This window comes from Pinus tabuliformis, chromosome 4_2 (genome assembly GCF_031772625.1).
Source record: "Pinus tabuliformis cultivar Carrire ecotype Pingquan chromosome 4_2, CPIR1, whole genome shotgun sequence".
NCBI lineage: Eukaryota > Viridiplantae > Streptophyta > Pinopsida > Pinales > Pinaceae > Pinus > Pinus tabuliformis.
Genome location: NC_142304.1, coordinates 980,061,430 through 980,079,940, shown reverse-complemented (window position 1 = coordinate 980,079,940; position 18,511 = coordinate 980,061,430). Strand labels below are relative to the sequence as shown.

General features: G+C 40.8%; 1 protein-coding gene across 3 annotated transcripts in view; it reads left to right on the top strand.

Moving 5' to 3' along the window:
- LOC149172951 (coilin-like) overlaps positions 1 to 18,511 on the top strand; it is a 373,642-nt gene that overhangs the window by 285,049 nt on the left and 70,082 nt on the right. For all 3 annotated transcript variants that reach the window (XM_089424468.1, XM_089424467.1, XM_089424466.1), the window contains one exon: positions 18,110 to 18,310. In XM_089424468.1, the coding sequence (XP_089280594.1) occupies positions 18,110 to 18,310 (201 nt within the window). The remainder of the gene's footprint in view (positions 1 to 18,109; positions 18,311 to 18,511) is intronic.

The window sequence follows — 18,511 nt, the reverse complement described above, 5'->3', positions numbered from 1 at the left end:
AAGATTTCCCCAAACTGCGAACTTAGATAATGCAAAATATGTTCCACCAAATCTCCGTGAAGGAGAAAAAACTAACGTGGAAATGCAAAGAATGAAAGAAGGTAAGTGCAAACTTTGTGGCGAAAAATGGAATCCTAAACATAGATGTGCTAAGGGAAAAGAAACCAAGAACCTGTATACATGTGAAGCAACCAATGATTTAGACAGTGAAAGATCAGACGTAAAGGAAATTGAAGATTCTCCACAATTTTCTCCAGAACCAGATATCAGGAATATTCTGCAAGTGTCATTATCGTCCAAGACATGTATATCTCAACCCCAAACATTAAGTTAAAAGGACATATCAGAAAGAGCAACGTAATGGTTCTAGTCGATACTGGTAACACCCACAACTTTTTGTACTCAACTATGGCAAAAAGGCTTAACATTTTTGAATTTCCTATGCCCAACATGAAGGTTATGATTGCTGATGGTAAGAAATTGAAAAAGTAGGGAAATGCCATAAACTCAAATTACATATTCAAGATTGTAATCTAGAATCTCTGTTCTCCTTTTGGTTGAAGGAGGAAGCAGAAAAGTGTTTCGAAGACTTATAAGAAATTATGTCTAATGTGCTTGTATTAGCAACTCTTGATTTTTCAAAACCATTTATAATCAAATGTGATGCTTCAGGTTTTGGTATAGGAGCAATATTGATGCAAGATGGTCATCCAATAGCTTTCGAAAGCAGGAAGCTCAATAAGTGAGAACGTCTTAAGTCTACATGCAACAAAGAAATGCTCGCTATAATGCATGCTCTAGCCAAGTGGAGGCAATACCTTTTGGGAAGTAAGTTCTCCATATGAACATACCATAACAGTCTCCAGTACCTCCTCCAACAAAAAATGATCTCTGAAGAACAACAAAAGTGGATTGAAAAAATTGTTGCTTTTGACATGGAGATATTACATAAAATGGGAAAGGACAATGTAGTGGCAGATGCTCTTTCCAAAAAAGATGAAGAAACATCCTTGTTTGTAGTCTCAACTATAATCCCAGAATGGCTTCATGAAATCCGTGGTGAATATGCAAAAGACCCAAAAACATGTGCTATAATCAATAATCCTACTCAAAATCCAAAATTCGAATGGAAAAATGATATTCTATGGTATAAAGGGAGAATTTACCTAAGCCCTAACTCTAAATTTAAGTCCAAGGTCCTCAAATAATTGCATGACTCGTTTTCAGTAGGACATTTAGGGTTCTTTAAAACCTACTATAATGCACATCGATCTTTTATTTGCAATGGAATGAGTAATGACATTCAAAATTATGTAGTAGAATGTGATCAATGCCAAAGGAATAAAAGTGAAAGTGTTAAGAGACCTGGCCTACTCCATCCCTTGAATATTCCTAATCAGAAGTGGGAAGTAATATGAATGGATTTATTAAGGGATTACCCATGTCGGATGAGAAGGATAAAATTCTCGTTGTAGTCGATAGACTCATAAAATATGCACACTTTATAGGGATGAAGAAATCAGATTCAACAAAAGAGATCGCTGAGATATTTTGTAAAAATGTTTACAAATTACGTGGTTTTCCCAAAATCATTGTTAGTGATAGAGATGCCAAATTTAAAGGGGATTTCTGGAAGGAACTGTTCAAACATGTTGGGGCATACCTCGACATGAACTCAACATATCATCTCCAAACAGAGGGACAAACCAAGACTGTCAATAAATGCTTAGAAGCTTACCTTCGTTGTTGTGCAACAGATAAACAAAATAAGTGGGCTCAGTAGTTACACCTCACTGAGTGGTGGTACAATTCAAAATATCACACTTCCGCAAAAATTACTCCTTTTCAAGCTTTGTACGACTATGAACCTCCTTAATCGAAGGACTTGGCTTTCACCGAATCTAGAGTTCTATTAGTTAAAGACCATTTGGAAGAGACCGAGAAAATCCTTCAAGCATTGAAAGAAAATCTAAGGAATCGCATGAAACAACAGGCTGACCAACATAGGTCGGAAAGAGAATTTGAAGTTGGAGAGCGGGTATTTGTTAAGCTTCAACTTTACGAACAAGTATCCCTACAGTAGAAGGTTAAAAACAAGATGGCGCCGAAACTCTATGGATCATACTAGATCAACAAAAAGATCAACGAAGTGGCATATAGCTTAAACCTTCCCGATCATGTATCTTGTCTTAGAAAAGCATTAGGAAAACACCAATCAACACAAACTACCATGCCAATGTTAGATGATGAAGGCAATCTCATTCTAGAACCAGAGGGAATCATCACTACCAAATAGAAGAAGTTACGTTCACGAGTAATTAAAGAATACCTTATCAAGTGGAAGAATCTACTAGAAGAAGAAGCCTCTTGGGAGACAAAATCATTTCGCCAGAAACACCCGTTGTTACCTATGCTTTGAGGACAAAGCATCTTTCAAGAGGGAGGCGATGTTATGTAAAAAAAATAAATTTAATTTTAAGTTAATTAAACGAAAGGGCACGATCATAAGATTATGCTCTTTCACACAAGGGCGCAAAGCATCTTTCAAGAGGGAGGCGATGTTATGTAAAAAAAATAAATTTAATTTTAAGTTAATTAAACGAAAGGGCACGATCATAAGATTATGCCCTTTCACACAAGGGCGCCCATGGAAGTATATAAGCTAGGGACCCTCACTGTAAACAATCATCATTCAAGTAATTAATAAATTATATATGTTTTCTATCATTTCTGAGTTTTTATGCTCCATAGATCGAGTTTATGAGCAAACCTAATTATTTGAGGCAGACCAAGTTCCCGGCAGACCAAATCTTCTAAGGCAGACTCGATCTTTGAGGAAGGCCAAAATTCTTTCTGGTAGAAGTGCCGAAATTCTTGAGGCTACTTATTTATGTTTGACCTATTTTTGGTTATGGTCAAGTCTAACCTTGTTTTGATTGAAAAAGATCAGATTGTGTTTCTTGTTGAACTGAATAATTTCTCTAAGAATGGGTTGTTGGGATTTTCCTCAAGTGGGTTTTCACAGGGTAAAATACTTGTGTCTTTTGTTTGGCTGTCTTTATATGATCCTTTTGGAATTTTTGTTTCTATTGTTGAGATTTTCTATGTAATTGCTTTATGATGAATGTGAACACAAGAAATATTATCATAAGAAATCATTAGAAGTAACTATCAGAATGAAGACCTTTGAAAAATCAACATCGTATCAGAGTTGGTTAAAGAGAAGCCACTAAATGTAAAAATTTCTGTTTTCCCACCCTGGTTTTCAGTTTCACCTTATTTCTCCCATGTAGTTAAATGCCCATTCCCATAACCATACATTTAACAGACTGAAAAAAATAAATATGGCTGAAAACACAAATTCTGGAAAATTTTCAGAATGCTAGAAATTGCAGAAATAAAAATCAGCAATTAAAAACAGCCATTAAAACACATTAAAACACTGATATTTTTGGTCAACTTGACCCTGGAAAAACCCCCTACAACTCTTGGGGAAAACCAGTTTGAGAGCTCTTCTTTATTTCTGAAAATTGCCTTTTTACAGTGAGAATTATTCAGCAAAAAATCAGCAAGCAAATGTACAACTTATCTCCTTTCCCGTGCCTCACAACAATCTGGAAATTACAACAAACAGGACAGCAATAAATGCTGTACGACCTCCGTTTTGTATGCAGAAAAATCAGCAAACTGCTCCTCGATGTTTGTGCAAAAGTCTGCCTTTCACTATGTGCTGAATCAGCTGTACAAATCTGCTCAACTGCTGCCTTGGAATGTGTGCCAAGCTGCGGTCTCCTTCTCCTTCCTGCTCAGAAATCTCTCTTGCTCTCTTGCTCTCCTTCTCCCAATCTGCTCATGAAAGAATGAATGACCTTTTCCTCCTTTAATATAACTCCAAGTGACTTTTGGGTGATCCAAGTGACTTTTGGGTGATCTCTAAATCCAATGGCTGAAATAGATTTAGATCAATGGTTGAGATTAAATGCTCATTTAAATTTCACTTTCTATTTTTGAATTCACCCCACTTTAATAAAGACCCACTTAGCCATTTATTTCCAAAGTCACTTTTCCTTTCTAATTTTTCATTGACTTTATAAAAGTCATTTTAAAATTAGACTTAATAACTTTATCACTTAAAGTCACTTTTAAATTAGATTTAACTTTATAAAATTATAAAGTCACTTTAGGAGAAAAATTAAATTCTTTTGGACACTTTTCCCTAGGCCAAAGATCAAAGCCTAAGGGAACCACCTGTCCTCCGGTACCAAATTTCAACACTCCCTCTTACCGAGGAAGGTGTTCCTCACCACACCCATCTTGTCTCTGAAGTAGACATGCTTGCCCCGTGGTAAGGCTTTGGTAAGGATATCTGCAACCTGCTCATCAGTGGAAATATACTCAAGCTTCACAACTCCCTTCTGAACATAGTCTCTGATGAAATGATATCTGATCCCGATATGCTTTGACCTGTCATGAAATACTGGATTCTCCGTGAGTTTAATGCAACTCTGATTATCACAGTAAATCACTGAAGGTCTCAACGGCTGACCAAATAAGCCAAACAACATCTTGCGAAGCCAGATAGCCTCACAACTAGACTGGCTGCCATATACTCTGCTTCCGCTGAACTCAATGCTACTGACTGCTGCTTCCGGCTGAACCATGACACTACTGCTGAACCCAACCCAAAACAACACCCTGAAGTGCTCTTCCTATCAGAAGCACAACCTGCCCAATAAGAATCAGTGTATCCTGCCAATCTCACTCCATCTCCTTGCCTGTAGTCCAGACCATAATCCACTGTCCCCTGCAAGTACCGCAAAATGTGTTTTGCAGCCACCCAGTGAACCTTCCTAGGCTCACACATAAACTGACTCATCGTGTTGACTGCAAAACAAATATCTGGTCTAGTGTTGACCAAATACATCAAGGAACCAATCAGCTGCCTGTACAATGTGGGATCCACCAACTCGGAATCCGAAGCATGAAGCTTCTTCCAGTTGGTGATCATCGGTGTCGACATGGGTCTACAATCCTCCATGTGGAATCTGCTAAGGATGTCCACAATATACTTCCCCTGCCCCAGGAAGAAATGCCCCTCCTCCTGCCACACCTCCAAACCCAAAAAGTAATGCATCAAGCCGATGTCCTTCATCTCAAACTCCGCCGCAAGATCTCTCTTGCAGTGCTCTATGAGTCTCTCTGCACCTGTAATGATCAAGTCATCCACATACAGCACCAGAATGAGAGGCTCCTCACCAATCACAATAAAGTAAAGGTTCGGATTTGCCTCACTCTTTGTGAAACCCATCCCCTGCAAGTATGCATCTATCCTGGAGTACCAAGCTCTGGGAGCTTGCTTCAGGCCATAAAGGGCCTTCTTCAATCTGCACACATGGGACTCCTTCCCATGCACCTCAAAGCCCTGTGGCTGCTCAATGTACACCTCCTCCTGTATGAAGCCATTGAGAAATGCGGTCTTCACATCCATCTGGTGGATCTTCCAACCCATCTCTGCTGCTATCGATATAATGGAGCGGATCGAAGTATATCGAGCCACGGGAGCGAAGGTCTCCTCATAATCAACTCCCTCTACCTGGGAGAACCCTCTAGCCACAAACCTCGCTTTGAATTTCTCAATGCTGCCATCTGCAGCATGCTTTACCTTGTAAAGCCATCTGGAAGTAACCACGGATTTGCCCTCAGGCCTCGGCACCACCTCCCAAACATCATTCTTCATGATAGAAGAATACTCCTCCTGCATGGCCTCTCTCCAGACCTGCTGGCTAGCTGCCTCCTCATAGCTAGAAGGCTCAGAGTCAAGGATGTTGGTAACCATCGCCATATAGCTACAGAACCTCTCAGGTGGTCTACTCTCTCTGACCGGCCTCTTCGGCTCAGCAACAGATGTGGCATCTCTCAAGGTGTCCTGAAGCCACTTGGGCTTCCTCTTCCCTGAGCATGCTTCTCCCATAGGAGAATGAAACTCCTCCTCCTCATCACCATCAGTAGCCTGAACTCCTGACTGTCTGTCTGCTGTCCTCCTGCCTGCACCTGAACCTGTAGAAGCTGAGGTACCGTGTGAACTGTCCATCAGTGGACTCCCTAGTGAACTGCTCTGTGAACTGCTCTGCATGCTGCCCGGAGCACCACCCCTCTGGCTCGGCGAGCCACTGCTCACTGATGGACCTGACATCCTCATAGATGTACCTCCGGATCCTCCTGATCCCTGCCCACTGGATCCTTGCGACTGACTCAACTGCTGCTGAGGGTCTGGCTGATCTAGATACTCTAACTCCCGTGACCTCCTAAAGGCCCTGTCCTCCTCGAACTTCACATCCCGTCTGACAAAAACTCTCCTCTGTGCAGGAATGTAAATCCGAAAGGCCTTTGAGGTCTCACTGTAGCCCACAAAGATACCCTTCTCTGCGGTGGGCTCTAGTTTGGTCCTCTCCTCCTTGGGTATATAGGAGTATGTAATGCATCCAAAGATATGAAGATGACCAAGATCAGGTTTCTTCCCAGAGAAAGCCTCCTCAGGAGTCATGTGCCCCAAGGCACGATGCGGACTCCTGTTCTGCAAGTAAACAGCTGTGTTGCAGGCCTCTGCCCACAAGAACAATGGCAACCCCTGATCATGTATCATGGCTTTGGCAGCCCCTATGATGGATCTGTTCTTCCTCTCTGCAACTCCGTTCTGCTGGGGGTTGTAAGGAACAATAAACTCCCTCCTAATGCCTGCCTCCGCACAATAGTCAACAAACTCTCCAAGGGTGTACTCTCCTCCATTGTCCGACCTCAAGGACTTGATCTTTCGACCTGTCTGAGTCTCCACAAGAGCTCTGAACTCCTGAAACCGCTTGAAGACCTCACTCTTGGTCTTCAAAAAATAAATCCAGGTCCTCCTGGAGTGATCATCAATGAATAACACATAGTACTCATATCCACTCAAGGAAACATGAGACATCCGACCGCTCACATCGGAATGAATCAAATCAAGTATCCCCGTCGCTCTGCTGTCACTGCTGGGAAAAGGGGATTTGGCAAACTTGCCCATCACACAACCTCTGCAAGTATCAAAGTGATCAGTACTGAAATCTGGCACATCTGTAGTGATCTCCCGCAATGTCCTTAAGGCTCCATGATACATGTGTCCCATCCTGCGGTGCCAAATCTCACACAGCTCAGAACTGCTAGCTCTGCTGTCGGTACTACTGCTCAATGCCAAAAGGGGCTGGAATGCAAACTTGTACACCTTTGCATGGCGTACACCTATCACTCTAGCTGAATCAGCTGGAGCGTCCCTGGGATACATCAACACCTGTCCTCCCCTGAACAGTACCTCATATCCTCTGTCCTCCAAAGCTGAGACGGATATGAGGTTCTTCCTCATCCCTGGCACATAAAGAACCTCTGACACCTTCAAGGGAGGTTTGGACTCCCTCTGAAATGTCACTGTCCCCACCCCGACTGCTCTAACAACTCTGTCATCACCGAGTACTACCTCAATGTCAGTGCCACTCTCTGAAAGCTCTGAGAAGTACTCCCGGACTCCTATCATGTGACGTGAAGCCCCACTGTCCACATACCAGATACCTGAAGATGCTCCGCTAATTGAGGGAAAAGCATGCTCCCTCTGAACCTGTGTGGCAGGTGATCCTGTACTAGAGGACTCACACGTAGTGAACGCAAACTCTCGGTCAAAACGACCAGCAAAGTCCTCAATCTCTGCTGAAGCTGCCACGTCCTGGTTCTTCCCCTTCTTCTTCTTCTTCTCCGGACACACAACTGCATAGTGTCCCATCTTTTGACAATTCCAACACTTCACCTTGGAGTAGTCCTTCTGTGAGTTACCCGGTTTACCTTTACCTTTGCCTTTGCCCCCACCACTGCTTGTGGAAGCCTGCTTCTTCCCTTTGCCTTTCTTGCCTCCTGCCACCAGTGCTACGTCCTCATCCTGCTCAACTGGCTTGGCTGCCCCAAGCTGTCTTTTCCTGATCTCTGTCTGAATACAATCATCCCAAAACCTCTCCCATGTGGGAAGGGTCTCACGTGCACAAACCCCATCAGCAAAGTTCAACTATGAACGGGGGAGGCCATTCACTGCAATACGCACCAACTCAGTGGATGGAATGGCCTCTCCAATCGCTGCCAACTCATCTCTCACATTGGTAATCTTTGTGAGATATCCAGCTGCACTATCATTCCCCGTCTTAATGTTCTTCAGCTTCTCCTTCAGGACCATCTTCCGGTTCTCATTGGTACTCTGGTAGAGATTGGACAATGCTGTCCACATCTCATGGGCATTGCTCTTTCCTCTCACATGAGGAATGAAATGGTCTTTGATTCCGTCTAGAATCAGCCTCTTACCCTTATTGTTCTTCTTTTTATACTCAGCCAACTGAGTAACATCAGTGGGCACAACAACAGGGTTCTGTGCGGTATGCCCCATGATATCCCAGACTTCCGCCTCCTCAAAGATACTCTGCATTCTCTCCTTCCAAACGCTGTAATTCATATGCCCATCCAACCTATCCTCCACCCTCAATCCCAATGACATCCTGCTGTCCTAAAACTGAAAAATAGCACTGCTGTAGTAAAGATAAAACTGTTGTTTATGAAAAAATCAGCTTGCTGAAATTTTCTGAGTGAAAAATCAGCAACTGTAATTTTTCCTTTTGCTGTCCCAAACTGCCCTTCAGCACTCAAGCTCTGATACCATGTAGAAATTTCTGTTTTCCCACCCCGGTTTTCAGTTTCACCTTATTTCTCCCATGTAGTTAAATGCCCATTCCCATAACCATACATTTAACAGACTGAAAAAAATAAATATGGCTGAAAACACAAATTCTGGAAATTTTTCAGAATGCTGGAAATTGCAGAAATAAAAGTCAGCAATTAAAAACAGCCATTAAAACACATTAAAACACTGATATTTTTGGTCAACTTGACTCTGGAAAAACCCCCTACAACTCTTGGGGAAAACCAGTTTGAGAGCTCTTCTTTATTTCTGAAAATTGCCTTTTTACAGTGAGAATTATTCAGCAAAAAATCAGCAAGCAAATTTACAACTTATCTCCTTTCCCGTGCCTCACAGCAATCTGGAAATTACAGCAAACAGGACAGCAATAAATGCTGTACGACCTCCGTTTTGTATGCAGAAAAATCAGCAAACTGCTCCTCGATGTTTGTGCAAAAATCTGCCTTTCACTATGTGCTGAATCAGCTGTACAAATCTGCTCAACTGCTGCCTTGGAATGTGTGCCAAGCTGCTGTCTCCTTCTCCTTCCTGCTCAGAAATCTCTCTTGCTCTCTTGCTCTCCTTCTCCCAATCTGCTCATGAAAGAATGAATGACCTTTTCCTCCTTTAATATAACTCCAAGTGACTTTTGGGTGATCCAAGTGACTTTTGGGTGATCTCTAAATCCAATGGCTGAAATAGATTTAGATCAATGGTTGAGATTAAATGCTCATTTAAATTTCACTTTCTATTTTTTAATTCACCCCACTTTAATAAAGACCCACTTAGTCATTTATTTCCAAAGTCACTTTTCCTTTCTAATTTTTCATTGACTTTATAAAAGTCACTTTAAAATTAGACTTAATAACTTTATCACTTAAAGTCACTTTTAAATTAGATTTAACTTTATAAAATTATAAAGTCACTTTAGGAGAAAAATTAAATTCTTTTGGACACTTTTCCCTAGGCCAAAGATCAAAGCCTAAGGGAACCACCTGTCCTCCGGTACCAAATTTCAACACTAAAGGGACTTGAAGAAAAGACGAGTTTATATCCCTGTGTGAGAAGCATCTCTTCCCTAGCACTACTTGTGTTTGGACTAGGTATGCAAGAGGACTGAAGTTCTAGTTCAAATTTTGGCTGTGATTAAAAGGAGGCCCTCATACGATGACCAATTATGGTTTTAAGAAGGGCTAAAGCCCTAAGCTTGAATTTTTAAGTATGGATAGGAATTCTGTGGCATTAGTGTGAGTAGACCTCAGTGCGAATTAGGCCTCAGTACTAGTAGGCCTTAGTGCAAGTAGGCCTAGAAGGAACCAAGAGAAGCCTTAGTCCTAGTTTTAAACCTTAAAATTCTAGCCTTAGTCTTATATTACAAGGTTGAAGGATGTCAAGATTAGGCCACAAAATAGACCTAAGCCTGAAGTGCTTTAGTCAATAGAAAACTCAGCGAAATTGTCCTTTGTTGAAGCTTTTCCTTGGCCCAGCCTATAGAGGCACGCATTCGGAAGACTATATAATGGCTTCGACCCACTCCTCAACAGGCAATTCCGATATCTTAATCTCAAATGTAGGAGAAAAATTTCCTCCTGTGGGGTTACCCATTTTGGTGGGTAACAATGGCCATATTTAAGACTGTGTGGTTGTATTGATGGTAAGTCATGGCAACATTTTAGCTCTTGTTTGAGGAGATCCTGTCATTTAGTTTCCTCAAATGCACAAATATAGAGTTATTGTCACATATGATTGATTTTGATGAGTGATTAATCGTAGCGACAATGGCTTATTGGAAGTTTTTTGATGCTTCTTTGCATGTGTGATGATGAAAGACACTTTGATGATGTGAGGAAAATATTGTCACATATGTGATGTTTTGGAGCATTTGTTTACTCCCTTGAAATGCTCTTGGTGATATTCAACACTCTTGCCTTAATAACATTTTTATCTGATCACTCTCAACTTCAAAATGTCTCTTGGTTTGCATGCTTGTCGAACTCCTGCTTTAATAACAACATTTATCTAGATCAATATTGTATTTAACATTCTTTCCTTTCCCATTGCCATTGTAGTTTCTTGGAGATCGTTCTTTGACAGAGCTAATTGCTCATGTGTAAGATCATCTATGAAAGTATTTTTCGGCTTTTTGCTGTTTTGAAGAGGTTTATGTAACAATTTTTTGGTTTCTTAGAGATGATGGAGAAAGACAGTCTATTGAGATCTTGTTTGCACATTGTTAAAGGTCAAGTTATTGTCATCATTGCAAATTGTTATGTTCCCTATCGCTACCTTTAGTAGCCCACTTATGGTGTCAAAGGTTGTCAAATTATATCATTGTTCCTTTTTTGTGCCCATACATGTAAATTGAGGAGGATGTTAGTGTTATGGCGATGATCTTGCCTTGGTGACCTTTGTGCCCATTTAGTGCCCATCACCTAGTCCTCTTAGGTTACATTAGTTGCTGTATATTTTAGTGTTGGGCTTCTTTCTAATATTCATGTTGGTTAACATTTAAGATACAACTGAGCTAGGTTTTATCTCCCACTCTTAATGCCTATATATGGGATCTCTCAACCTCATTTTGATTATCATGCATCATGCATGATCATGTAATCATGTAGTACACATTAGTGTACTATTTTGGGTGATGGATTTCATTGAATATCATTAGGTATAATTGTACTCATGCATATACTTGTTTTCTTGGGTCTTAACCTTGATTATTATGTATGTATATTAATTGTTATGTTCATAATTTACACAGGTCAAAATGTCGACTACATTTTGGTCTAAGCTTATCATGTAGAGTGTGCAGTGTGTACATTATTATTTTGTAGATGTACTAGGGGAATTGGCATATGATAGTAAATGTGTTGAAAATTAAAACAAAACTAACAATAGAATAAGAGTTTGCATCCCTAGGTTTGGATAAGAGATTGACCTTGATGATTGAGAAATTTAAAATTGGTAGTTAGAATCAAATTGGGATAGGTCTTGTCTGTGACTAGCTCTTGAAGTTTCAGTGGTAGCAGTTGGAGTCAAGCACATGATGATAATTCTATATAAACTCAAGCTATGTATTTGTTACTTGTTATTCTTATTCAATATCCTTGGTTGTATAGTGCATTAGTTGTTTGGTAGCAGATGAGGATTTTCTGATTTATGATATTATGTTGTATGTGTGAAAATTCTATTACTGCAACCACTCATTTCTTTTACCTACTTATTTTCCAATAAGTTATTTACAAAATCCCTTCAGTAAATATTAAAATAAATTCTATTGTAAATATCACACCATTATACAGAAACAAATACATGCACAAGAATCAAACACATCAACACAGTGATTTTTTGGACAATTGTCCTCGGAAAAACCCAATGCGGGAAAACTAGTGCAACAGAAGAGGATTTTATTAATCAACTTTTATTGAGTACAACTAGGGTGCCAAACTGGCTCACCCAACAGAGATAAAACCTTCGACGTTTCTCCTAGGCTTAGCGTCAGTTCAGCTAGCCTCTACGCAACTCCCAGATCCTCTACGTCAGCACTCTGCCTCACTGCGTCAACACTTGGCCTCTCTACGTCACCCACGCAGGCCCTCCAGTCATTGCGTAGTCCAGCTACCTCTGCGTCCACCTCTCAGATCTTTGCATTGTTCCTCTAGCACTGTCCTTGTGTCTCTGTTACGTACTCGCTACCTCTTGCTGCAATCCAATCTTCTAGTTCGAATTTCTCAGCAAGTCCCACTCCAGAAATCAAACTCATTAGTCTCGCTCAGTGTGTCACCAACTGACCCTCAAGTCTTCTCTTATACTTTTCCTGTTGATGAATCGACGACCGAGATTAAGTCCCTAATCAACGACTAAGATTAAAATAGACTTGATCTTCGTCTCTTAGAAGCTTATCATCCTTATCCTTCTTAATGCCCATTAATATTTTTATTTTCCTAAGTTTAGACTTAAGAACTCATTAAAAATATTAATTATTTTAATAACTCTTCATTTGGATGGAATTTTCCAAAACTATTTCTGGGGTTTGGAGATCTCATGTGCTTTAGCCTTTTCATCAATTTTCATAGCTAGAGCACATCTGATGCTACCCAAAATCAACACTCCCTCTTAGCGAGAAATGTGCTCTAGTAATGCTCCACAACTGAACATTAGTCTGATTATTCGACACCGGTCCCTGTGCTGATACCTGGCTTGTTGCCCAACATCCTCTGCACTACTGCATCTGTACTGCAACCCCCTCTGCATCCGTGCTGCTACTAGTCCTTCCTCCCAACACTGCATCTGCACTGCAACTCTCTCTGCATCTGTCCTACTGTTGGTCTTTGCTCCCAACGCTGCATCTGCACTACAACAACAGACCCATTTCTGCTACTAAAATGGATTCTTCATCATCCGCATCTTCTCCCTGGAATAAGAAAACTTTGTTCTTCCAAGGCCCTTGGTAAGGATGTCCGCCCCTTGTTCTCCTGTAGGAGTGTAACTCAACTGCACAACTCCTCGTTGGACACAGTGTCTGACAAAGTAACACTGAATATCAATGTGTTTTGAATGATCATGAAATACTGGATTCTTAGAGAGCTTGATGCAACTCTGATTATCCAACATGATCCTGGTTGCTTCCATCCTTCTTCTGAATAGGTTTACAAGCAATTTTCTAAGCCATATGGCTTTGCACGAAGTTCTGCTAGCGGCCATATATTCTGCTTCTGCTAAGCTCAGAGCTACAGATTTCTGTTTCCTACTACACCAGGAGGTCATTCTCGATCCAATGTTGAAACAGTACCCAAAGGTACTTTTCCGATCTACTGAACTTCCTGTCCAATCTGCATCAGTAAACCCACTAGTGTCTGATATCATTTCTTCTGGTGTACAAGAGTCCATAATCGACTGTCCCCTGTATATATCTGAGAACATGTTTGGCTGCTGCCCAGTGCGCCCTCTTCAGTTCCACCATGAACTGATTGAGGGTGTTGACAATGTAACAAATGTCTGGCTTGGTATTGACCAAAATCCTAGATACATCAGGGACCCTACGAGCTGCCTGTATATGGTGGGATCAACATCCTTGTCTTTTGATGCATCAATTTTGTTCCAATTTTGTTCCAGTTGGTGATCATTGTTGTAGCCATAGGCCTACAGTTCTGCATCCTGAATCTCTTCAGAATTTTTGTAGCATATCTCCCTTGTCCAAGGAAAATCTCCCCCTTCTGCTGCCAAACTTCCAACCCCAGGAAATAATGCATTTTTCCCAAATCCTTCATGTCGAATTTTGTGGCTAGATTCTTCTTGCAATCCTCGATGAACCTGGATGATCCTATCAGGAAGAGATCGTCCACATATAATACTAGGATTAGAGGCTCATTCTCTACAACCAGATAGTAGAGATTTGGATCTGCGTCACTCTTGACGAACCCCATCTTCTGCAAGTAGCCATCAATTTGGCCATACCACGCTTTAGTGCCTGTTTGAGCCCATACAAGGCTTTCTTCAATCTGCATACATGAGACTTCTTCTCATGTGTCTCAAAGCACCAAAGGTTTCCACTCACAAACAGATCGCAGATCAATACACCAGTACTTTTGACGTGGTTAAAACCCTCAAAGAAGGAAACAGTCCACGACCTGAGCCAACGCGGCCACTTCAGGCAATTTATTAATAAAAGAATGAAAATTTACATAAGCTTCTCTCATGAACGGTTAACCTACAAATGACCCTCCATGCTCTTTAAATAGAGATCATGGACCAATCGAGTGTTAAGCCACGGATCAAGTGTCGGTAATACCGAGGAGAGAATGAACGTCGGATCACTACATATCGTGACCGTCGGATTGTAAGTTACAAAATGTACATAGTAAAGAAACACACTTTACCTAACTCTATACCTAACTCTATACTAGACCAAGTTGTACTTAACTATTTCCTATGTGTCGGAATATCCTAACATTCTGGCTGTTCAATGTATACTTATTCTTCTATTACCCCGTTCAAGAATGTCATTTTGACATCCATCTGGTGAATCTCCCATCCCATCTGTGCTGCAAGAGATATCATGGTTCTAATAGATGTATACCTGGCTACTGGGGCTAAGATCTCTTCGTAGTCAATTCCTTCCTTTTGAGCATACCCCTTAGCCACAAACCTGGCTTTGTATTTTTCTACACTGCCGTCTGCAGCATATTTAATCTTGTAGATCCATCTCAAACCTACCGCCCATCTGTCTTGAGGCCTAGGCACCACTTCCCAAACATTGTTCACCATTGTAGAGCTGTATTCCTCTACCATCACATCTATCCAAACTTGATGTTGAGCGGCCTCCTGGAAACTGGAAGGCTTCCCATCCTGAGCTACTAAGGCCTGATATCTATTTGGTTGTCTTCGCTCTCTTTTATTGTTTCTCGGTGCACTGATGAAATCTTCTGCATCCTGTAGAATCTGTTGAAGTTCCCGACTCGTTATTCCTCTGGTAGAAGGTGCATTTGTTAGTTTCTCTTCCTATGATTCTTCCTGTTCTGAGGGAGAATTCTTGGCTTCTGCTGGTTGAAGTGGTTTGACCAACAACTCATCTTTTGACTGCTCCTTGAAAGGCATTTCTTGAGATTTTCTGAAGCCCTTATCTTCCATGAACTTCACATCTCGTCGAACTACTAACTTCTTGCTCCCTGGAAGATAGATTCTATATGCCTTAGCATTCTCTCTATATCCCACTAGATATCCTTTCTCTCCAGTTTGATCTAACTTCTTCCTCTTCTCCTCGAGTATACGACAATATGCTAAATTCCCAAATATCCTGAAATCGCTGACTTCAGGTGTCTTCCCGGTGAAGACTTTCTCTAGAGTGATCTTGCCCACTGCCCTATGAGGAAATCTATTCTGGACACATAGACTGCCGTGTTGCATGCTTCTGCCCACAGGAATTTTGGCATATCCTGATCATACATGATGGCCTTAGTTGCTTCCACGATAGTCCTGTTCTTCCTTTTTGCTACTCCATTTTGCTCTGGATCGTAAGGAGCTGTCCACTCTCTTCTGATGCCTTTGCTAGCACAAAAATCAATGAAGTCCTTATCGACATATTCTCGACCATTGTTTGAGTACAAAACTTTTATTTTCTTCCCTGTCAGATTCTTCACCAGAGCCTTGAACTCTTTGAATTGACAGAAAACCTCGTCCTTGGTTTCCAAAAAATAAATCCAACATTTTCACGAGTGGTCATCAATGAAGGTGACAAAGTATTCAACACCACTAAGAGCTTTAGTGGACATTGGTCTGCAAATATCTGAGTGTATCAATCCTAGTACACCCTTGGCCCTGTTTTTACTTCTAGAAAATGTTGCTTTGGCATACTTGCCAGAGCACATCCTCGGCATACATCATCTCATTCTGTACTAAGATCCGAAACTCTTGTTACAATTTTCCTGAGAATTCTCAGAGCCACATGGTGCAAATGTCCCATTCTTCTGTGCCGTAGTTCATTCAAATCCTTGTCTCTGTTACTGCCTATTAGTGCCATTGGTGATTCTAGCTATAAGCTGTACAACCTGTTACTTATGATTCCGATCTACACTTTCTTTTTCCAACTCGTGTGTTTGACATATACTTTCTCCTTAATGAAGAAAACGTCATAGCCCTTGCTTTGAAGTTGTGATACGGAAAGTATTTTCGTCCTACTCTTGGCACATGCAACACATTGGTAGCACATAACTGCTCTCCCGTTTCTGTTTGAAAAACTATGGTACCCTTCCTTACTAGGGTACACTTTGCCTTATTCCCCATGGTGATCTGAAAATTTATCCTTTCCTCCTAATAATCTAAGAAACAATCCCAGATTCTTGTCATATGCCAGGAGGCTCCACTGTCTATATACCATACCTCTGATGATGCAGAGCTTGTTACACAAGCACCTTTTTCTTCCAATCTGGAAGCCAACTTAGAGAAATCGAAATTACTATCTCTTGTGCAATTTTTTGAAAATCTGCCCAAGTCTACTGACATAGATGCCCCTGCATCATGATCTCAACCCGTAATTGATTTTCCCTTCTTGTCTCTAATTCCTTCCTCTGGTACCATGTGAAAATTTTATTATCGCAACAACTAATTTATTTTTCCTACTTATTTTCCAATAAGCTATTTACGAAATCCCTTCAGTAAATATGAAAATAAATTCCATGATATCACACCATTATACATAAACAAATACATGCACAAGAATCAAACACATCAACACAGTTATTTTTTGGACAATTGACCCCGAAAAAACCCAATGCGGGAAAACTGGTGCTGCAGAGGAGGATTTTGTTAATTAGCTTTTCTTGAGTACAACTAGGGTGGTGCCAAACCGGCTCACCCAACAAAGATAAAACCTTCGATGTTTCTCTTAGGCTCAGCGTCAGTCCAACTAGCCTCTGCGCAGCTCCCAGATCCTTTGCGTCAACACTTTGCCTCACTGCACTTGGCCTCTCTGCATCACCCATGCAGGCCCTCTAGTCATTGCGCAGTCCAACTGCCTCTGCGTCTTTCTGAGTGGCTTTGCGTTTGCCTCTCTGATCTTTGCGCTGGTCCTCTGGCACTGTCCCTGCCTCTATTATGTACTCATTACCTCTTGCTGCAATCCAGTCTTCTAGTTCGAATTTCTTAGCAAGCCCCGCTATAGAAATCAAACTGACTGGTCTCACTCAGTGTGTCTCCAACTGACCCTCAAGTCTTCTCTTATACTTTTCCTGTTGATGAATCAACGGCTGAGATTAAGTCCCTAATCAATGGCTAAGATTAAAATAGACTTGATCCTTGTCTCTTAGAAGCTTCTCATCCTTATCTTTATTAATACCCATTAATATCTTTATTTTCTTAAGTTTAGACTTAGAACTTATTAAAAATATTAATTATTTTAATAACTCTTCATCTGGATGGAATTTTTCTAAACGATTTCTGGGTTTTGGAGATCATGTGCTTTAGCCTCTCCACCAATTTTCATGGCTAGAGAACATCCAATGCTACCCCAAATCAATAATATGAATGTGTTTATGTTTCCCAATATTTCATTGTTAGAAAGTGCAAAACTTTCTACTTCTAGCAATTTTTTGATCAGTGTTAGCAGGCCTGTTATTTCTTTATTGTTGGTGATATCTGAAGCTTGTTGCATGGTTTTGGTGTAGCCTGACACAGTAAAACATGATTGAGTGCTTGGGTTGTAGATGACTTGCAAATGTTTGCCATTGTTTTCTATCAAGTCAGCTTATGCTGTCATCATTTTATAATTAAAACTGGTAGATATCGTTTTCTTGGCTTTTGCTTAGTTGGCCAATTTTGTGATCTCATGTATTGTGCTGAGATATACATATCTAAACGTTTTTATTGTTCTTGCAGCCAGCACTTCATTGGAATGGGATAACTAACAAAAGGCGAGGTCAGAACTGGGGAAAAGAAGGAAATTATCTCCATAGTGTAGAAGGCTGTGCTTCTCCAAAAGAACAAGAGATATTTTCCTTACACGATGGGGAGGAAAGAACCTTTAATCAGTGTCCACTTGAGTTTGACAAGCTTCCTAGCATGTCGGGCGTGCCGCAGGTGGTATTTACTATTCATTGAAAGTTTGACATATATATGTGTTTTGAGTCCAACTAATGAGAGTGTTTGGCCTTTTGGAGAATAGACCAGTTTTCTATTGGAAATGTTTTAGTCATGTGCTTGTTTGGACAACAGAATTATTTCAGATTTCTGCTTGTTTCTCTTTTTCTTCTTTTCAAAATGTTTACATACAAGCCCATA